This window comes from Bombyx mandarina, chromosome A1 (assembly GCF_030267445.1).
Source record: "Bombyx mandarina strain Sakado chromosome A1, ASM3026744v2".
In the NCBI taxonomy this organism is placed as follows: domain Eukaryota; kingdom Metazoa; phylum Arthropoda; class Insecta; order Lepidoptera; family Bombycidae; genus Bombyx; species Bombyx mandarina.
The window spans coordinates 10707449-10729512 of NC_143234.1; the positions used below are offsets into that span (position 1 = coordinate 10707449).

The 22064-nt window shown below is 37.9% G+C and overlaps 3 protein-coding genes across 7 annotated transcripts in view; 2 read left to right on the forward strand and 1 right to left on the reverse strand.

The window, feature by feature from the left end:
- Positions 1-13782, reverse strand: part of crm (cramped chromatin regulator) — a 30438-nt gene extending 16656 nt beyond the window's left edge. For 4 of the 5 annotated variants that reach the window (XR_016325704.1, XM_028176345.2, XM_028176347.2 and 1 more), the window contains exons 1-2: positions 13594-13775; positions 12708-12811 (exon numbers count right to left, since the gene is read on the reverse strand). Coding sequence is in view for 4 of the 5 variants with exons in the window: in XM_028176345.2 (XP_028032146.2) it covers positions 12708-12811; positions 13594-13741 (252 nt within the window). In the remaining variant the exon portion in view is untranslated. Of the gene's footprint in view, positions 1-12707; positions 12812-13593 lie in introns of all 5 variants that reach the window. The other variant, XM_028176341.2, reaches the window with a different exon arrangement.
- On the forward strand, positions 2985-12349 carry LOC114244512 (lipase 3). Its single transcript, XM_028176351.2, has 8 exons — positions 2985-3277; positions 6448-6664; positions 8045-8156; positions 8794-9034; positions 9444-9599; positions 10797-10878; positions 11178-11296; positions 12170-12349. The coding sequence occupies exons 1-8, from the start codon at positions 3173-3175 to the stop codon at positions 12344-12346; spliced, it is 1209 nt and encodes a 402-aa protein (XP_028032152.2). The 5' UTR covers positions 2985-3172; the 3' UTR covers positions 12347-12349.
- A 493-nt stretch (positions 13783-14275) lies between the features above and the next one.
- Positions 14276-21977, forward strand: LOC114252025 (E3 ubiquitin ligase Rnf121). Its single transcript, XM_028186496.2, has 8 exons — positions 14276-14700; positions 14771-14805; positions 15290-15431; positions 16222-16376; positions 17845-18073; positions 18874-18976; positions 19599-19731; positions 20094-21977. The coding sequence occupies exons 1-8, from the start codon at positions 14668-14670 to the stop codon at positions 20212-20214; spliced, it is 951 nt and encodes a 316-aa protein (XP_028042297.2). The 5' UTR covers positions 14276-14667; the 3' UTR covers positions 20215-21977.
- The last annotated feature ends 87 nt before the right edge of the window (positions 21978-22064 follow it).

Below are 22064 nucleotides of genomic sequence, written 5' to 3' on the forward strand. Positions count from 1 at the left end.
CGATTCTTCGGAAACAATCAAAATACAATTAATTAGTGATTAATAATTTAAAGGATAATTGAGTTTAGGAAAAATACTCGTACATAAATCATTCTAGAACATGCCAGCGATCTTTGTATTAGCCATGAGGTATCTTCGGAAGAGCATTGCCAACGAAAGCAGCAGTTCCAAAGATGACTTTGTCTGCGAACTCCGATAATCATTTAACATCAGATGGAGCTTGAGCTCATTTGTTCAGCTCAACAAGTAAAAAAAATACTGAACATTATCCAGACGACAAAATGCATATCAAGTATCAAACACGCGACACGTTCATATCAAGTCGCACGTAATTCTACTTTATTACGAGCGCATTAATAAAATCCTATTTATTGTTATTCGCCGATGTGTCTGTTGGCAATAAGCCACAACTGGCCCGCCACTGCAAGCGAAACTACGGCTTAACAGCAAGAGCGAGGTGTCGAATTACTGTAAATAAGAATTATGCAAGGTGTATCTGAACCGTTGCGAAAAACATTACTTGAGTTTTTTTTATTTATTGCTTAGATGGGTGGACGAGCTCACAGCCCACCTGATGTTAAGTGGTTACTGGAGCCCATGGACATCTACAACGTAAATGCGCCACCCACCTTGAGATATAAGTTCTAACATCTCAGTATAGTTACAACGGCTGCCCCACCCTTCAAACCGAAACGCATTACTGCTTCACGGCAGAAATAGGCAGGGCGGTGGTACCTGCCCGCGCGGACTCACAAGAGGTTCTACCACCAGTAAAGAGGTCCTACCACCAGTAAAAAGTTTCGAGTGAGTTACGAGTGATTCTTTATATTCCAAGAGATGGGCGAGCTAGCACATAGAGTTAACGGTTAAGCTACTATCGAAGCCCATAGATATCACGCCGAGAATGCTGCCACCCACTATGAAACACGTATACCCCACTCTTCACGAAAGAGCACGTGTTTGCTTCATATGTAAGCATAGCAACAATAAATACGTGACTATTACGACACACATAATAATACACGCGCAATGACAATAAGAGTTCTTAACAAATTAGAATTTATTAGGAAAAAAATACATTTTACATGGAAGTCTGGAAAAAATTGTGACACCTCATTACAATATTAAAGAATCTCTTATTTTTTTGTTATGCGCACTTTGTAAAATTTAAATTTCATTTAATCTTTTGCTCTTTTGCCTCTCTCTTTCTTTTTTGTTGCAATTTTTCTGTTGCTTTAGCTCCTGCACCGCTTTCGGAAATGATCTGTCGGAGGATACAAATGTGCCCATCAAAGTCATAATCAATATATGGTACAATGATACCACTTAAAGGCAACTTAAAGGCTTCAAATCATATGCATTTTCGGAAGTTTAATTTTGATATCGACTATGAGTCTCTGAAAGACTGCAAGTGGATCGCTAGCTTTTTGGATGGGCGGAGCATCACTCTAGTTGAAGACGGTTGCTGCTCCGATATCATGACCATTAACGCTGGCGTTCCACAAGGTTCAGTGCTCTCCCCCACGATCCTCATCCGGTATATCAATCGTATGCTACCTATTGATCGCGTGCATTGCTATGCACGGGGGATGCGTGATATATCGGCCGTCAGTCTTTCTCGGAGCGTGGTGCAGGAGAGACGATCCAAACCTGTGTTTGAAGTGGAGAACTCCTTGGGGCGAGTCTCCGAATGGGGTTCACCCCGTTGAAGACACAAGTTTGCGCGATCAATGCGAAGAAGGACCCCTTTGTCATGGCGCCGCAATTCCAAGGAGTATCCTGCACCCTTCCGAGAGTATTGGGATACTTGAGATCGATATTTCGAGCGATGTCCTATTTCGGAGTCATTTGGAGGGGCCAAGCTGTCGTCAAATATGCTGGGAGTCCTCAACAGAGCGAAGCAGTACTTCACGCCTGGACAAAGACTTTTGCTTTATAAAGCACGGGTCCAGCCTCGCGTGGAGTACTGCTCCCATCTCTGCGCCGGGGCTTCCAAATACCAGCTACTTCCACTCCATTTAACTCCATGCAAAAGAGAGCCGTTGGGATTTTCGATAATTCCATTCTCTCGGGTCGTTCGGAACCTCTGGGTCTACGGAGGGACTTCAATTCCTTCTGTATTTTGTACCGTGTGTTCCATAGGGAGTACTCTGAGGAATTGTTTGAGATGATACCATCATCTCGTTTTTACCATCGCACCGCCCGAAGTAGAGTTCATCCATACTACCTGGAGCCACTGCGTTCATCCAGTGTGTTTCCAGAGATCTTTTTTGCCACGTACCATCTGGCTTTGGAATGAACTCTCCTCCAGGGTGTTTCCCGAGCGCCATGACATGCCCTTCTTCAAACGAGGCTTGTGGCGAGTATTAAACAGTAAGCAGCGGCTTGGCTCTGCCCCTGGCATTGCTGACGTCCATGAGCGACGGTAACCACTTACCATCAGGTGGGCCGTATGTTCGTCTGCCTACAGGGGCAATAAATAAAATCGTACATTTTTTATAGGTCTCCGTTTTATCCTCCTACTGGCACTCCGTGATTAACAGATTGGTCACGCAAACTGTCTTCAGATTCATTTCCAGTTCCGATCTACTAATCTGTGGCAGACCCTCCAAAATTAATAATAGCTTTCTTCATTTTTATCAGCGTTATCATTTTTTTATTAGCTATTTAATGTATTAAATTTATTAACATTATTATTTAATTTATTATATTATATATCCTCCATCCCCAACTTTAGGAACTATGAGAGAACAAGGAACAGCTACACATAAAACTATACACAAAAGATAAAAATATATACCTTATACAGGCTAGGTTCCAAAAAACAAGTTTTATCAAAATCGATCAAGTACTTTTAGCATGATATTCATACCAAACAATTTGTATTCATTTTTAAATACATTCCATGCATAAAATATATTGCAAAAAATAGAAGACTCGAGTATATAAAGCTAATATATAAACAGCAGTATATAAAGCAATGCACTGGAGCGATATCTTTATTAACCCGTATCGTTCGCAAGAGGGACGACACTAACGCCGTAGGCAATCAACGCGATCCTTCCAAGAGTATTAACAACTTGACATTGAGCACACGCGATCACATAAAAACATTAAACCGATATCCAAAATTTCTTGATCTTACACTTTTTCTGAATAAGTACCGTGATTTATGACAATAATGTGTAATAAAATATTATCGGTGTCTTTAGTATTATCGTTTGTCGTGATGAGAAGTGAATCTCAGATCAGCAAAAATGAAATGTTCATGTCCACGGTAAGTCTTTTTTATTGTTTATGATACAGAGACCGTTTTTTTTTTTTTATGGCTTAGATGGGTGGACGAGCTCACAGCCCACCTGGTGTTAAGTGGTTACTGGAGCCCATAGACATCTACAACGTAAATGCGCCACTCACCTTGAGATATAAGCTGTAAGGTCTCAGTACAGTTACAACGGCTGCCCCACCCTTCGAACCGAAACGCATTACTGCTTCACGGCAGAAATAGGCAGGGCGGTGGTACCTACCCGCGCGGACTCACAACAGGTCCTACCACCAGTAATTACGCAAATTATAATTTTGCGGGTTTCACTTTTATTACACGACTAGCGACCCGCCCTCGCTTCGCTTCGGAAACATTAAAACACACATGAAACCAAAAAAATAAAATAATTTTTTTTAAAAAAAATGTAGCCTATGTTCATCAGGGACAATGTCGGCTTCTAATGGAAAAAGAATTTTTCAAATCGGTCCAGTAGTTTCGGAGCCTATTCGAAACAAACAAACAAACAAATCTTTCCTCTTTATAATATTAGTATAGATGTTATTCCTTCACCGTGGAAGTCAATCGTGAACATTTATTGAGTACGTATTTCATTAGAAAAATTGGTACCCGCCTGCGGGATTCGAACACCGGTGCATCGCTTCAACACGAATGCACCGGACGTCTTATCTTTTAGGCCACGACGACTTCAGACCGTGGGGGTGGTAGGGCTGACTGTGACCCTGAACGGTAGGTGCCACCGTCTTGTTTAATTTCTACCGCAATGGCACTCATACCGTCTAATAGGTGAGCCAGCCATTGTTCAATACAATTGATACTGGAACCATATTCTCAAGAAGGTTAATGGCGTTCACGTTGTGATGTCTAGGTGCACACACATAACACCAGGGGGTCGTGAGTTCGTGCATCCATTCCCGGAATTAAATAAAAACCGGTACAACTATTTTGGAAATAATTTAGATCAATAAAAAAAGAATACATTATTAAGCGATGACATAAGAATACTAATTAAATGTATGGTATACACATTAACTATGTGTTCAGAATGACGGAAGCCTTTTTTATTATTTTCCATTTTAAGCCTTAGTTCATTTATTATTTTGAATATATATAAAAATGAATTGATGTTCGTTAGTCTCGCTAAAACTCGAGAACAGCTGGACCGATTTGGCTAATTTTGGTCTTGAATTATTTGTGGAAATCCAGAGAAGGTTTAAAAGGTAGATAAATATGAAAATGCTCGGAATTAAACAAAAATAACAATTTTGGTTTTCCTTTGATGTGTGCCCCGTTGGACGGATTCCTTTTGTTTGTTTTAAGTTTATTTTATACAAAAGTTTAGGTATTTTATTTATCGATTGAGGCACTACGTCTGCCGGGTCAGCTAGTTTTGACTATAAAAAAAGCGCAACATAGCCCGCGTTCGTAACTATGGTTTTTATTATCGAAACCAGCACGAGTTGAAGGCATTTCTGGAATCGCGATCACCGGAACCCAGAGCCTATATGACCACCCTGAGAAATGAGATGTTTCAGTACTTAGGTAATACGATGGCCCAATCGGGTGGGACAGCTAAGATACGTTCTTTTACCAGTAAACAGAATAACATAGCAGTTATAGTGGGAGCTTCAGAAATCTATGGTAACCGTTTTCCTTAAAACATTTTCCGTAAAATCATTGCTTCGTACTACGACCAAGAATGAAGTCGCAGGCACAAGAGACTGAAGTTCTCTACTAAGTTATTTAATGACCCAGAGCAAACTGACAAACAAACAAACAGCATTCTTGTGTTTACATTTCGATTGTCACGAAGCAATGCCCCAATCTCGTTCATCTCGACAAAGAAGAAGGAAGCATCACAAAGGCATGCGAATATACGTGACACACGTAAGACGTGAGCCACATTTATATATTCCCCAATTCGTTAGCGGCCCGTCGCACCTGACGATCAGACGTGTCTCGACTCGAACGTCAAAATAATAGGTGACCCTGACGAGTTTTGTAAATATTATAGGTTGTTGTATAACAGAAAAAGGAACACGATTTTATTTTTGCACAAGTCTATGACGTATACTAGAAAAACTAGCAGACAACGTGACGTGTGGAGGTTACCAGAACCAGTACACATCATAGCCGGAGTGCCGCCGTTTGCATTCGGACGTAAAATCCAAATACCTGCATCTAAGCACTTAAAGAGTTCAGTAGAATAATAACTACCCCGCCCTTCAGACTAGGACTTTGACAGCTTGGTGACAAGAACATAATGATCGGGGAATTCCTCTCTCGCTCAGGACGTATTTCGAAGGGTGGGAAATTTGATACGCTCATAACTCAAGGCACCCGCCATGCGGCATTCATAACGGCGTGTCTTTGCGATACGAAACCACTTAACACCAAACGGGCTTTGAGTTCGTCTACCCAACGAGAGCAATACATCGCGTGCCGTGTGTAAGGTTTGGTTTAAAAACGATGGTTGTTAATGAGCACTGATGACCTGTGATAAATATTAAACTGTCTCTTTGTTGTTTTCATAATGAACCTGAATTTAATGAGGGGTCTAGCGTTCAAAGGTCTGTACGTGTTCTTATCTCGAATGTATTCCGGCACACAGGACAAAGTAAAGTAAAGCTAAAGGCAGCGAACATACATACATTTCACACTACGTCCATGTAACTGATGGAAATACTAAAGCTGATGTTGCGTGCCCAAATTCGATCCTGAACCATCCCAATCGAAATGCATGCGCGATACGACCACGAGCACGATATGAATGTCGAATTACCATTTACATAACAGAATTATTTAATTTTCAATTAAGATATAATCTAAGGAAACTCGTTTGGTTTTAGGAAGCCTTGGCGAACAGAACTGGTACTCGGACGCGGAATGCGTGTTTGTTTATACTTTATATGCCGTTAAGTCAAAAAAGCATTCAAATCTATATTAAAATGAATTTCCTTTTTGATTTAACTAATTTCGAAAAATAAACAAGTTGAACTGGACGGCAGTATCAAATTAATTCATTGAGTTATATCATCACTAATTACAAAAGCCTAATGGCTATCAGTATACGACACTATTTTATTACGAGTTATTCCTCCATCGAATGTGTCCCTTATGACAATTTGAAGCCAAATTCTAATCATAACATTTCCTTTCCGCAGCCAAAACTGATAGCATCCAACGACTATCCGGTCGAGCGACACCAGGTGACGACTCGTGACGACTATATCCTGCAGATGCACAGGATCCCGGCAGGTAGACGGTCGCCTAGAAAAACTGCTGATCAGCAAGGCAAAGACAAAAATGCATTGTTATTAATCCATGGACTTTTTGGTAGCAGTGGAGATTTCATTACGATGGGTAGAAAAAAAAGTTTAGGTTCGTATTCAGTTCAAAACATACAGACTTCCTTTTCATTTTATTTTATTTTATGTGTGACAACCGGACACCTAGTGGATTTGCTCATAACTACTGGAGCAAAAAGAAAAAGAAAAATCTCAATATTTTTATGAAATTACAAAAAGAGCTTGAGTTCCTTTGAAATATGACACCTCTTAAGCTATTTTAAACTATCATGGATCACAGTTTTTCAAATATTCTTTTTTTTATTAGTAACTTAAGCAGCTCTGCTATCGACCAAAATACTTAAAACTTACTTAAATTGACGCTACTATCCAAGATTCCAAAATGTAATAATACTCCAGGAAAACTAACCACAAAAAAAAACCTACTATTTCTAAACAAGAATCAAACGTCATAGGTAACTTGTTATGTGTAAATATTAATCACTTTTACTATGTGCCCAAAACAGATTATTTATTCTTGAAAACTATTGAATGAATGAAAGCAAATGACACAATTTTAAATTCATTTTATTAATTTATTGCATCATTAAGATTATAGTAATATTCAATTTTTTTGTCAACGAATTATAATGATACAGGCGTGTGTCAATATTCGAGGCATATCAAGTTTTTTTTGTAACAAAAAAAAAAATGAGATATATATATTTCTTTTTTTCTTGAGTAATTAGGATTTGGCCCATTCTCTAATGCCCACTTATCGTTGAGATCTGTATGTGTGATGCTTAGATGCGTGAACGAGTTCAATTGCATTGTGCAACGTCAGTGCTATCCGGAACGCATGACTGCTTCGCACCAAAACCAATCCGGATGGTGACATCCACCCATGCGGTCTGACAATACGCCATACCTTTAGTAAATTCCTGTTGGCGAGTACCTACTCTGGTAAAATACTCAGACAACGCTGTTGATCAATCTTCGGTCAATCTCTTAATCACCCGTAGTAATTACTGTACACTGCCGAAACATGACCGAGTGGCAGCCTTTCTTTTTGTTTTGGAGCGGTGGCTGAACCTTATTCGATGTGTCCGCACCTCGGTGACGCGTGGGGTATGTGGGACGACGTCTGCAGACCTTGGGAGCAGAACGCAGACCCAAAGTGTTTTAGGGCCCTACCCGATTCCCCTTGCACTCTCTCACTCTATGTCCGATCTCTGCGCGAGATCTGAATCTGGTAAAGAGTAAATAGGCTCTCGTGGTCCACATTACAACCAAACTCGCGCCACCACCCCTAGGACGCCCGAAACACGTCTCTTCTTCGTACTCCTCGTCCCAACGCGATAGAATGTCTATGCGTACGGCACAGCCTCAATCATCCCAGGTCGCCTCCCTAGCTCATTGTACTTTTTACAAGCAAATTTAAATCCTAAATGCAGTAAATTAACTTTATTTACAGGTTATATGTTGGCTGATGCCGGTTTCGACGTGTGGCTGGGTAATCTGAGAGGGAACTACTACACAGGTCACAGAACACTGAATAGAAGCGATCCAAGATTTTGGGAATTTAGGTAAGCTTTCAAGCTTTACTCCTGGAAAAGAAAGCATTAAAGCAAAGGGCAGAGCAATCGAAGCCTACTAGTAACGACCTAGCTGATGTTGAAAATTTACCGAAGAAACTATTATACTAAACCACGACACAACAATCGACTCACACCAACATATCCTGCCACCAATTAACATAGATATTATGATTAATGATGGATGGATTGACGTGGGGGGTAGGATGGCGGGGAGTGATGCACTTCGATGGAACGAGCCACCTTGCCCACAACCTGCCTTGGCTGAGTCTATCTCATCTGAGGATCGGAAATGGGTAGAGTGACAGAAGGTGCCAGTCAAATTAGTTAATTTTCTCATGAACAATGAACAATGATAGTGGAAATGACTATTTTGCCTTCGAAAATTCGTATGTCTCGAGGTAAAATGCGAATTTTACATCGTGGTGCCCGTAGGCTACGACGTGTAACTTATCTTTGTCTAATGAATTATAGAAAAACTTCACAGTCCACTTAGTATTATGTGGGTACTGGAGACCACAGTCGATAGCGTTGAGAGCTCCAACTTTTACAAAGAATCAGAGTTAAGACTGAATAAAAACTATTGCATTTCGGACTATAACATGATTATATTACAACGATCTTTTAGCTTCGAAGAGCATGGTAAATACGACGCACCAGCCATGATAGACAAAGTCCTCAACGTGACAGGCCACCAGAAGATAATGTACATAGGATATTCTATGGGAACAACCACCTTCTTCACGTTCATGTCCTCACATCCAGAGTACAAAAGCAAAATCGTATCTTTCATTGCTCTGGCCCCTGCCGTATATCTGGACAACGTCAAACCACTGGCGACTATGTTTTTGAAGAATATGAACATACCCGTAAGTATTCTATCATAATTAATTTAAAAAAATATTAAGAAAAGCACCGATATCCGGTAGCGGATCCATGGAGTAAACAGTTGGTATTCTGCCGTGCCTTCGGGACGTTCTCAAGAGCGATCGAGTGCCCCTGGACTGCTGTAACGGCCAACACTGAAAAGCCTCTTCAAATTTTCACAGCACGCTTTTTAGTAACTAAGATTTCTTCCAAACACGGAAACTCTGTTGCACATCGCATATTCTTTGTTTTTTTCCCAGTAAGAGAATGCATCTTTAACGAATTTTCCTCAAGTGAACATTCTGATTAAATTCAACCCCGTCCATTCCTTTATTAAAATATACTTAACTATACAATATTAATAGATAACATATAGCTAGTTTTTAGTGTAATAGCGTTTTCAAATTCCAGGATATAATGCGATCGAGAGGATTTATATCAGCAACATTCGAACCAGAATTCAAAAAGTTCTTAGGAACTTTATGCAACTTTAGGAACCCAAAGACTGATGTATGCTCGTCCCTTATAAACCTTGTAGTCGGAGAAGACAATGAACAGACCGATCCGGTGAGTTTTTTTTATTCTTTACAAAATTAGACTTACGATCTACTGAATGATGTGATGATCTGCGGTTCCTCGTGGAACCTTCGAAGTGATCACTGCAGTCTTAAAGTCAGCGCCGCTGTTTGTTCGAAGTTACGGAAATCTTATATCTTGAGTATGTCACAGTTAGATTAAGAGACATTTACTTGGTAAGACCGTCGTCATCATTCATCACAGCTATTGAAGTAAATGTAATCTGTAGTCTTTTTTTGCTAGTTTACTGCTAGTAACCTCATGGAGTCTAGATAGCTTCTTCGAAGGTATAGGCTAGGATGTATAGGATAGGAATATAGAGGGTCAATCTGAGAGACTTGCGTGCTAACATCTGCCCTAGCAAGCCCTAGCTCGCATTATCTATCCGATCGGATTCACGATCTACTGGGAAGATCCGGCCAGAAACTGAGTGGGCTGCGTGTGTAGATTAAGTTGTACGTTGAAACCTTTCGCGAGATCCGTCGCATTCGACGAGTTCGACGAGGACAGTGAGGGGTTCTTGGAATGCTTAAAAGCATCGAGAGTGGATGGGGAGGATTCCAAATGACGTGTTTAGAGCGACGGCGACTGTGTGTCGTTCGTTCGTTCGTCTGAATCGTGTATGTAATTTGCGGCGGCCACGATACGAGAGTTCGACTGTCGCGCCGCTTTTTTGAAGAAAGAAAGAAATCATTTATTCGCCAAGCATAATGAAAATGAGTTATTACGTAAGTTAAAAGCAGCGTGTATGCTTTGTCATGCGAATTTTAGTGCAGTGCAAGATATTATAATATTATATAATTTACCATTCATTCATTCATAATTCAACTAATAATTAAAAAAATCCATTTATTTTCAATGTCGTCCCTAAGAAAATCATCTAGGTCTCTTAAATTCATTGGTAGTTTATTAAATTAATATCCTAACGCTCATACCTAGTCTTGTCTCATACGAGTCTTGTCTACCAAAGAATCGGTAGACAAGACTCATACATAAATAAATATGCATGCATAAATAAAACAAAACCGAAAATAAAGAACGGAATGTTGTATGGGGCGGTGTATTCTTTTATCCTTAGTTTGTCAATCGAATAAGTAATAAAGTAATCTTAGCGACTTTGAACGTTATTGGCCCTTTAATATCTAAGCTTGTCAATGATGTTATAATAAACATTCAATATCTTGACAGGACGTAAGGTATATGTTGGTGGCAAGAATGGAGCCGGCCTCTTGGAGACAGATCGAGCATTATGGGAAAATAGCTTTGACAGGTAAGTCAAAATGAAAAATAAAGTGTTCTGAGTTTAAATTTGAAATTGATATCATTGTTTAGTTGAACATTTTTCTCAATTTATTTATTTTAATAAGTCCTAATAACTTTTGTTTAACATTGTGTTGGCCACACACATTAAGCCTTATTTTTATTTGCATAGGTTGACACTAGCGTACAGCCCATCTGATGGCGAGTGGTCACCTTTGCGCAAGGACGCCACAGACGCCACGGGCGCAGCTCCACTCTGTATATGCTAATTTAAAAATGTATGAGTAGTAATAAAAAAAAATTTTATAGGAGAGTTTACGTCATGGGAAGATGGTCTGTGGGGAGCTGTGAAGCCATACAATCTATCAAACGTGCAAGTACCAGTAACACTAATATTAGGTGAAAATGATCAGCTAACTGAACGAGCTGTAAGTACTTGTTTTTTTGCATAGCTTGTAACATGCATCCACGGACCAGGGGCTGAAAAATAATATTACCCACACACAGTTGATCACTACTGAAGTGAGACATGCTGTATGAGGTCTCTGTGCCATTGGAATTAGAACTATTCGATCCTTCAAATCGTAGCTCAAGCTATAATTTAAATGTCAGGTTGTTATAAATAAGACACAAGACAAACAAAATATAGCAATTGCTACTATTTCCCAAACCCTTGATGGCCACAACTGTGGCGATATAACTATGAACACATCATACAAGCCCATTGAGTTTATAGCTGAATCTTCTCAGTAGGTCGCGACTCTGCGACTAGTGGTAGATTCTGCGAAGCATTGCTCTTGCTAGAACTAATGTTTTTTTTTATTGCTTAGATGGGTGGACGAGCCCACAGCACACCTGGTGTTAAGTGGTTACTGGAGCCTCTACAACGTAAATGCGCCACCCACCTTGAGATATAAGTTCTAAGGTGTCAGTATAGTTACAAGTTATAGTTACAAGTTATAGTTACAAGTGGGCTGCCCCACCCTTCAAACCAAAATGCATTACTGCTTCACAGCAGAAATAGGCAGGGTGGTGGTAACCTCTGCAGACTCACAAGAGGTCCTACCACCAGTAGAATGTTGGCAAATTTTCTCAGGTTGAGCCCGTGAACTCACCCACCTATCCAGGCGTAGCTGGAATAGCCTCTTAGGCTAGGTACTAGCAAATAGGTAGAAAAAGAAATACACAATCTTATAGTGTCTTAGGTTTGGATCTAGAAAGCATCATGCACAGGAAGCATGAGGGAGGAAATTTGTTTGTGAACTTAATGTATTTGTAATTAAAATTTGTATTGTTTACAGCAAATAATGCGTTTGGCTGAGAAACTCAACAGAACAACATCAGTACATCTTAAAAGCTGTATATGGCCTAAATTTAATCACCTCGATTTTAACTTTGCCATCGATGTTGATAAACTAGTCAACAAGCCATTAATAAAACATATCAATGTCTTATTTAATAAATATGCTTATAATTAATAATGTGACTTTTACTGTGCTCTTTGAATGACTCATTAACTGAATCTTTATATTATTAACAAATAAAAAATAATCTTAGCTTATTATTTACCGATTTGCATTATAAATCTAATATAATCTAATAAATCAAGGTGCGTTCTGCTGCACACTCCCATTAAATTTTATCTATTAATGGTTTCACTAAATTACTACAAGAGCTTTAGGATATGTTAAACCTCATTTTTCTAATGCAGGCAGCTAACAGTCATTATTGTGAATCTTAACAGAGACATAAATTCAGCAGTAGACAAATGTGGATTCATAATGAACTCTCATTCCCTTGAATAGCTTCTGATAAACCAAAGTAACAACTACTACTGACCTTAGGTACAACTTTGATTGGTACCATTGTACTTTTAGCTGTTACTACATGTAGCACTGGATTGATTGAAGGTTTAACCTCAGTTGTTGGTGTACGGATATTATCTGAAATTAAATTACTAATATTGATTTTTAATTTTTTTTTAATTATTCAATGTTATTTATGTCCCAACTAGAAATCACAGTGAGAGTCTTATCAAGAGATGATCATTTTTGTTTTACTGCATAGTTTTCCAGCTTATCAAAACTGTTGTTAGAGGATTCTAAAATTTATCACAGAACAGAAAAACTTAAGCAACCTAATATATATCTTAGCTTTAGTAAAAAAACAGTAGCAAAGCAGCAGTAGTAAAACGCACAACCATATTATTATATATTATTTTTAATATTAAAGAAGATACTGATATTTAATTATCCTATAAAAATAATATATATGTCAATTTAAGTCAATACCTGTAAGACTACTTTGTAAATCAAAGCTAACCATTATCAAAATCTAACAAGTCTTAGTCATACCAAAGACTCTCATACACTTACTTCAAAATGTTACAAACACAAAAATAAAATATACTACAATCGAACAATAAGCGTCATTTCTCGAAGGTCCTGGCCACTACAGCACATGCATGAAAATGTAATGCACAGTTTTGTTTAAAATATGATACTTGAGTACATATACATTACCAAAAATATTATACAAATATTTTAACAATTTCGATATATTTATTTACACCTCAACCGATTGTACCTACAGTTGAAATAAAAATCATGATCATCGATTATAACACAAGACCGAGGTCTACGACTAGGGTCTAAGACTAGGGATATTAAATAAATAAGTGTATCATACAGAATGCGAAGCTGCTTAGATTTTTTTGAATACAAACCTTTATTCGGCATTGTTGACATTGGAGGCGTTTTAAAGGCAATAAATTTATTTAAAACTTTGAATGAAAGCAAGTCAATATCGTGCGATAAATAACATATTTTCACTTTATAAAGAATCTTGATTATCTTAGAAAAAACATTATGCATTAATTATAAAGAGGCAGTTTTATCTTCTGCGAATTTATCATTACGAGTTTGACAGGGTTGAATCTTGACTTTGACATATGACTTGAATAGTGATTTTTCCAATACCAGGAACTATCATACCAAACAGCCAAAATTTGTGTTTTTTTTTTATTGCCTTTGTAGGCAGACGAGCGTACGGCCCACCTGATGGTAAGTGGTTACCGTCGCCCATGAAGTTCAGCAATGCCAGGAGCAGAGCCAAGCCGCAGCCTACCACTAAGCAAATAGCTCGAGCTCCGAGCGACCGCAGCTGCCATAAAGAAAATAAGGCATACTTTTTTAAAGGGATTTTACGACCTGGTAACTGATACCTTTAAGTCATGTCTTATTTTAATTTATATTCATATTTTTATGAAAAATGATATTATGGAGTGAAATTAAATGAAGATAATTAATTTGAGACATTAATCAACTGGGATGAAACTAAATGAAATGAAATGGGATGAAATATAATCTCAGTAAAATGGTGGTCGTTTACTAAGATTTTTTCAGTGGACTTTTTGGAGGAGCCCGAGAAGTTACGTCCAGCGACATTGTTTCATTTTCCCACATTTGTGCACTTTCACAGATATTAAACAGTTAATAAACCACCATTATTACACATTTAAGCCCGAAGAAACACTAAATAGACAAAATAAAACAAATCACACAACTTCACTTCAAATAGGGCATACAGTCATTTAATAGCATAGATAATACTCTATTAAATAAACGTATGAATCCTACAATAGACATATGATTTATGTATTCTATTCGTTTATTATAGACATATATTTTGTAATATTTAGTATTTGTCGTGTTGGATTTTAATCTAAATATTAATTAAATTAATGTAATTGTACAACGTAAGTTCATTTAGTGTTAAGAATCACATTTAAGTAACAAACATGGACCTTCACCGACCGGTGGATCCTAACAAGGTAACATATTTAATTTTTGGTTATCAATTCCTTTTTTATTTTCGAATTAAAGCAAAATTTTCTTGTTCAGACATACCAGGAGCTGACGTCTGAGGAGAGATTGAGGTAAGCAAAGTGTTTATAGATTAAGCACTAGGCACCCAATAAAAGGAACTGCTATACTATGCAAATGAATGGAAATAAAATATTTAACTTTAATTATTTCCTTACTTACACTTATTTGAGTTAATCAAGATACATACAAGTGTCAATATATATACAACAATAAATCAAACATCATAGCAATCTAAATAAATTGAATTATCACACACAACTTTAATTAAAAATTCAGTATGTATGTATTACATTTAAAAATAGTATAATTTTTTTTATGGATTATAGCACAGGTAAAATTTATTGTTAGTAATTATTAAATTATTGAATTCATTATTTATGATCTACATCTTTTTTATATATATTTACTTATTTCTACAAAAGTATTGGACAGTAAAACTGTTGTTGTTGTTCATGAATTTTGCTTGTATCTTTCATTGCTGACTTTAAATACAATTGTCAATAAAAGGGTTTAAACTTAACATTTGATCCACAGATATGATCACCAGAAATTGCATGAACTCCACAAAGGCCATGAATCAATGCATACAACTATGGTCTTAATATTAATAGGAGCACTTGTAATTTCACAAGTTGTCATTGTTCAATGGAAGAAACGACATTATAGGTCATATGCTGTGAGTGTTTGTACCAAATATTAAAAAAAAAAAAGTTTATTTTTAGAATAGATAAACCTATTCTTCTCATTACATTAGGATTGTTATTGGTAGAATTCCTGCCCTTCAAGGCTGAGAATCCTCAATAAATACATAGATAATATGCTAGCAAGAAACCTTGCAGGCTCATAACACACCAAATTGAGATTATGAGTAGGTAGAGGACATAATATGAGTACCGTAAAGCCATGAATGGAGCATGTGGAGGTAATACAGTGTTATCTGGAATAATCTGGATGTACCTTTCTATCAATGACTAGCTTTTTTGCTACTGATTTATCAGCATGAACCTCTCTTCATATACTGAGGGTGGAGACTGGTGCACAGCAGTGGAATGATAGGTACTATATATTTTCCCCAGGGTTCAAACTATTTCCATACGAAATTTCATAAAAATCAATTATGTAATTTGAGTGTGAAAACTTAATGGACAGAAATGTTTAACTTTCTATTATTAACAATCTAAGTCACTATTTAATTTCTTATATCTTACTGTATGTTTTAAAAATCTTTCAATTATGAGAACTACAAATTTTCATTCTAAAATTCATTTAAAAACACCTGCCCGTAACACGAACTGAGTATTTTAACTCACTAAAATATACAATTGAAAAATAAAAAATTTGTTAACTCATTAATAGTTTTAAGGGCAAAAGAAATAAGTATAATATGTAAACAAGCAAGTTTTAAAAGATGACAAAAAGTGTATGTTTCATTCAGTCTTCATTTATTCTCCTTTTCCCTGTTACAGTTCTTCACTATGATCGCCATGTGGTCCATCCCAGTCATGATAAGCTTTAAAAACGGTTGGTGGAGATTTGTATCAATTTGGAGTGTATTCACACTCCTCACAGCTCTAGTCATTAGAAAAAGTTCAATTAAGCCAATGTCTGCTACTACGCCTAGGTGAGTTTTGTTTGGTGGGTACCCAAAGTAGTAATACAGCCTATCTGAGTGCCTCAGAAGTTTATTTGCTCTTCAACGAAAATATAATTTTCTGTTTCATGTTAGTTATAATACCAGCGATTACCTGCAGGTTCTCCCACTTGGTCAAGGAAAAATGTCTGTGATTTCTCATTAGAATGAGAGGTTTTATCCATATAAAAAGTAGTCCTCACTCCCCTGATCTAAAACAATCACTTTTAAAATATCACACCAATTAATTGGTTTGTTTCAAAGTGAAATAAGAACAAGCATACAGACAAACTTCTGAGTTTATAATATTAAAAGATAAAGTTAGTACTGTAGTTCTGTGTTAGTACTGTAGTTAATAGCATCAGATTGAAAGACATGTACAGGGTTTTAAGCATTGTTACCTGTTATTATTAACATTGTCAAAGTCTAGGCCATAAATTTCATTTAATATTTCTAAAACTTATAATATAGAGATGCTTCTAGATTTTATTAAATGAAGTTATTCCTTCATGCTAAGTTATCTGTAAGGCCAATTACATAGAACTTTCAGCTGGTGCTGAATGTGATGAGCTCAAATTCGCCCATACCTGAACTCTATTGACGAACAATGTGAATGCACCAAATACATTTTTATTTTTAGGGCTGTAGGACATATTACACGTATTAGAATGATGCAACATGATAGGTAACACTACCCTGCCTATTTCTGCCATGAAGCAGTAATGCGTTTCAGTTTGAAGGGTGGAGTAGCCATTGTAACTATACTAGACCTTAGAACTCATATCACGAGGTGCGGGGCAGCACTTCATTTATGCCTATGGGCTCCGGTAACCACTTAACACCAGGTGGGCTATGAGCTCGTCCACCCATTTATGCAATAAAAAAACGCTACGGCAATCGTAACCATTGTCTTTTTATTACTTTTTAAGAATTGTGGTCAAGACATCTGGAGTATTATGAAAAAAATATTCATAAGGGTCTCAACAATGCCCGTTGACATGTCAATCAATAATAAATCTTGTGGGGCTCTGTTGCTAAGTTTTTTGTTGGTCACTTGGTTGTGATCCATTAGATATTTATTTGGAGGATTCCAATCACTCATAGTAGGTTACCATTATATAAATGAATCTTTGACCTTATACCTCTAATTAACTTCTAACGTCTCTTCTGAATACATGGCGCTACCTGAAGTCTTGAAATAGTAATTTTGAAAAATTTAGCTGTTAATTTTTTTTTACACAGCGATGCACTGACAAGCTGCAAATTTGCAATACCCTTAGGTACTTAAAAATTACCTACGCAAAAATTTCGATAGTGGAAATGGTGGTAGGCGTATGTAAGCTTATTAAATCATAAAATAAAATGTAGATGGCACAGCTACATCTAATGAACAGTTGTATACTTGCCCCTGTATGTCGAGATGCAATCTCCCTGGGAATAACAGCATACTTCTTTTCAGATTAGTGTACAAATGGTTTTATTTAATATATAAAGTTTGCTGTTTTGTTGGTGTGTTTGGTTACATACTGATGATGCTTACAATGCTCGGCGTCAACTTGATGTTCGGACAGAAGCCCCAAGTCTGGATGGACATAGCTATATTGTTTTTGTTTAACGGCTTGTACTTCGGAGTATTAGGGAGGGATGTTGCTGAATATTGCACTGATCAAATGGCAGCATCCATCGGGGTGAGTGATTGATATTTGTTATTTTTAATGTTTGATGATTGCAATTGACCTGGTGGTTAAGTGAAGGTCTCTGTAGTGTATGTAGGATCAGTATTCTACTAATAACAATTAAATTTAGTTTTTGAGCTTTGCCAAGGTCAGCTTTGTATATCTTGTGATATCCACAAACTCCAAGTGGTGATTTCAATATCTATAAAACAACATGAGGGCTGTGATCCCATGATTCCAAATACTGTAATATTTAAAATACACATATACACATTGCTTCACAGCACACGAAGGGCTACCAGTTAAATAATTTATGGTTTAACAAGATACAGTTTAAGAAGCTTTAGTGCAGAATACTGATGATATTAATTTGTTACTGGAATCGGAATTGAAAGATCTGCTTATCATATTTTGTAACTATAACCGTCCTGTTGCCTGTCAAGACTGGCCACAAGCTCATGTGCGATAAGGAAAAAATAATATTATACTTAAATTATATTCTTGAAAAAAATATTTATAACTTTATATACTAGACAGTATAAAGGCGGACTTAATGCCATAGGCATTCTCTGACAGTCTACCTTAGGGGGGTGCAGAGATGAACCTTGGTAGGTGTAGTGTGATAGCGATACTACTTAAACATATGTGTATATATAATATACATAATATTTATAGATACAAATACTCGTACTTAAATAAATACATATACATAAATATATAAATATAAAAAAATATATAAGTAAATATCAATTATATAAATTACTGAATCTTGAAACTTTGTTATGTGTATTAAACGAATAATAATATTTTAGTACTACACGAAGGAGGGCATACCGACTCGGCAGCTGGAGAGCGACGTGTGCGCCGTGTGCGGGGCCGCGCTGCTGGTGCCGGTGCACGAGGAGGGCGTGTTGGGTACACACACTCTTTATGTGACACACTAACTCCGTCTAGGATTGTATTGCTGATATAATACGAGAACGTTAAGTCTATAAAAAAAAAGGACTGTGTGGTTTTATAAAATCACGGTAAAAGTGAAACTTTTTTTCACATTATAGACACAACATTTACATTAAACACTGACAAAAACAAAAACAAAATAGCGAGGAGCACTGGCACAAATGAGTAATAGTCTATACACTACACGGTCAGCTGCTGCGAACTATAGGCGCCGCCATATTGGCCTCGGCTGCTCTGACGAGCGCCTTTCACTTTATCCCTACTCCGCGGCCGACCGTCACGCGACATGCAACACACAGACGAAAAAGTTTGAGACGATGTAATAAAAGTTTCACTTTAAAAAAATATTGATTGCGTGAACGGTACTGTGCAAACTATCAACATAGTTAAAGGTTACTCATGAAGCCGATCGGACACCTCGCTCTTTCGAGATCAACTCACGGTTCGTCTAATATATATTATATAGGTATATTATTGATAACAAATGCTCAAAATGCTACCATCCACCATCAGGACGTGGCGGCTGTATTGGCGAAATCAAGCACATTAAACGTTTCCGTCTTGTCTGAACTCGCAGAAAACACATACAAGCTGCCGTGCGGACATGTCTTCCACGAGTTCTGCATCCGGGGCTGGTGCATAGTCGGCAAGAAGCAGACGTGTCCGTATTGCAAAGAGAAGGTGGACCTTAAGCTGATGTTCACGAACCCGTATCCTTTGCACAAATATCAGACGCCCAGCGACGTCTAGTCGTTGTAACGGAAACCAACGTTGTGACTTCACCGGACCCAGTGGCGGGGCGGGGCGTCGTGAGGTGCCTCGTTTGGGCTCCGGTAGCCACTTTTATCAGGATCGCCGCCGCCTAACAGCCAAACCGGGCGGAACCTCAAGGCTCCGAGCTCTTGTTTCAAACCTAGTTTGAAGAAGAACGTGTTCAAGTTTCGGGACAGCGTGAACCCTCCGCGTTCCCTCGGCCAGCGGCGTCGCACGCGACCAAAGTGATCGCTGGCAATGTAACGTAATCATAATTCGAGGACTGATGCTAACTCACAATATCCTTAACGAAGTCCAGTTGGGACCGTCCGCACATCATGTACGGCCAGCTGCTGGACTGGATCCGCTGGCTGGTGGCGTGGCAGCCGCTCGTCATGTTCCTCGTGCAGGGAGTCAACTGGTTGTTTGGACTCGAATGAAATCGTTAAGAAATGTTTAATACTGATCGATACGATTTGTCGTTTAATTAAAAAAAATGTAATTTCTTTATACAGGATGTGCAAAACTAAAACAAAAATAGATGGCAATGCTGGAGAGTCCTGACATAATTACACAAAAAAACAACAACTGCAGATTACAATTTAGTAGCGTGCTATTTCATAATAAACAAATAAATGAAGTGGCACCCAAGATTTGACAGGAGCAACCGCGAGCCGCCTGCTTAAAGCGAGTGCGGACATTGTAAATTCATGAAATGAATTTTTTTTAAAAGAATATCAAGTTTTTATGAATGAAATGAAATGCGTTTATTTCAGGCAACTTAATCCCATAAATTTTCACATACAATGACATAAATATACAATAAAATTAAAATTTATCAGAATGACCAAAAACAAAAAAAAAACAAAAATGAAACCGAATCAAAATTAATAAATTAAAATTGTCAACTACTAATATAAAATTAAAATTAATAAATAATTAATAAGCAATGCATTTTATGCTTTGCTGAACAAATGTTGTGTACCGCCACGTCAGGGTAGTGGTGGTCTGCCCCTTCGACACTGGGGGCAGACCATAACCTCCTGCATATTGCTCATCTGCTAGTCATCATTTAACGACGTCGAAGATTCGATTGTCGTTTGCTAAACAAATACAATTCGTTCTATTAGCTTTTATTTGTTGAAATAGAATAGTTCGACAATTCATTCGGTAGGAAATGCTTATCGCTTCAAATGTGTAGTCCGCGAATGTTCTTGATTAGTTCGGTGCGACCGCCGCCTGACGAGTGTGGGTGTGTGTCGACTGCGTGATGTTGGCGCATCAGTTGGCTTAGTGCGAGTTTTGTAACGTTTTCGATAGTGTAAAAGTTAACTCAAATTTGTATGGAGTTGGAACAGCGCCCCTAGCGGCAAACGTTCCAACTCCATTCAAATTTGAGTTAACTTTTGCGCTATCGAGAACGTTAAAAAACTCGCACTAAGCACAGACTACGTGGCGAGCCAACTTACTCGAGATCACCTTGTAGACCTCGGGAACTGTAACCGACAAATCGTATCGTGTGTACATCATGCGGACTGGTTTATTGTTAAGTTAAGAAATCGTTTTTTTTTAAATGTTGTTTCAATTTCAGTACAATTAATTATTCGACGGGAGAAATCAGTATTTTTTGCAATAAAATCTTTATTACTTATTTATAATATAATTTGATATAATTTAAACATTTATAGCTCGTAGGCTAAATTCAAATTCCGTTGTACTCTATGGGCTGTGACGTCACTAGACTGACAGCGGTGCGGTCGTCACTGTCAGTCGACGCACTGCAATACAGGCTTCCGTTCCGTTAGCCCGCCTCAACCCTGTCTACTGGCGTTTAGAAACTTACGCTTATGTCTGGTATTTGCGTAGACAGACGAGCCTAGACCTACCTGACGTTAAGCACTTACCAGTACCAGTAGAAATCCAGCCATCGATAGCCGGACACGTCAGCATAACAAACCTCTCGCCCAGCCCAAAGGTCCACCGCCCCCTCTCGAAGCACAGCCTGTTGTCCGCAAGTGACGAGACCGAGACCGAGTGGCGAGACCGGTTCGCGACTTAACCCATTCCTTTGTAAAACAAGTAGTTCATTCTGTTCATTCTGTATGAACATTAAAACATTAGTTAAGAAATATTATTTTTATATAAAATCGTGTTGTCGGTTTGATACTGTTGATATTACATACGAATAAATCAAATCTGAACATTTGTTTTGTTTTATTGGGCAACACGAGGTCTGGGCGTTTCAATAGTGAGCGTTCAACGACAGTACGTCAGCCGCTATTAGGATTTT

What these genes read in the sequence shown, in the direction of transcription:
- LOC114252025 (XM_028186496.2), top strand. Translation starts at nt 14,668, where the DNA reads ATGGACCTTCACCGACCGGTGGATCCTAACAAG. An exon ending in AAATGGCAGCATCCATCGGG is followed by an intron (nt 18,074 to 18,873) that starts GTGAGTGATTGA and finishes ATAATATTTTAG; the next exon opens with TACTACACGAAGGAGGGCAT. An exon ending in AAGCTGATGTTCACGAACCC is followed by an intron (nt 19,732 to 20,093) that starts GTATCCTTTGCA and finishes AACGAAGTCCAG; the next exon opens with TTGGGACCGTCCGCACATCA.
- LOC114244512 (XM_028176351.2), top strand. Translation starts at nt 3,173, where the DNA reads ATGACAATAATGTGTAATAAAATATTATCGGTGTCTTTAGTATTATCG. An exon ending in ACAATGAACAGACCGATCCG is followed by an intron (nt 9,600 to 10,796) that starts GTGAGTTTTTTT and finishes ATATCTTGACAG; the next exon opens with GACGTAAGGTATATGTTGGT. An exon ending in TGGGAAAATAGCTTTGACAG is followed by an intron (nt 10,879 to 11,177) that starts GTAAGTCAAAAT and finishes AAAATTTTATAG; the next exon opens with GAGAGTTTACGTCATGGGAA.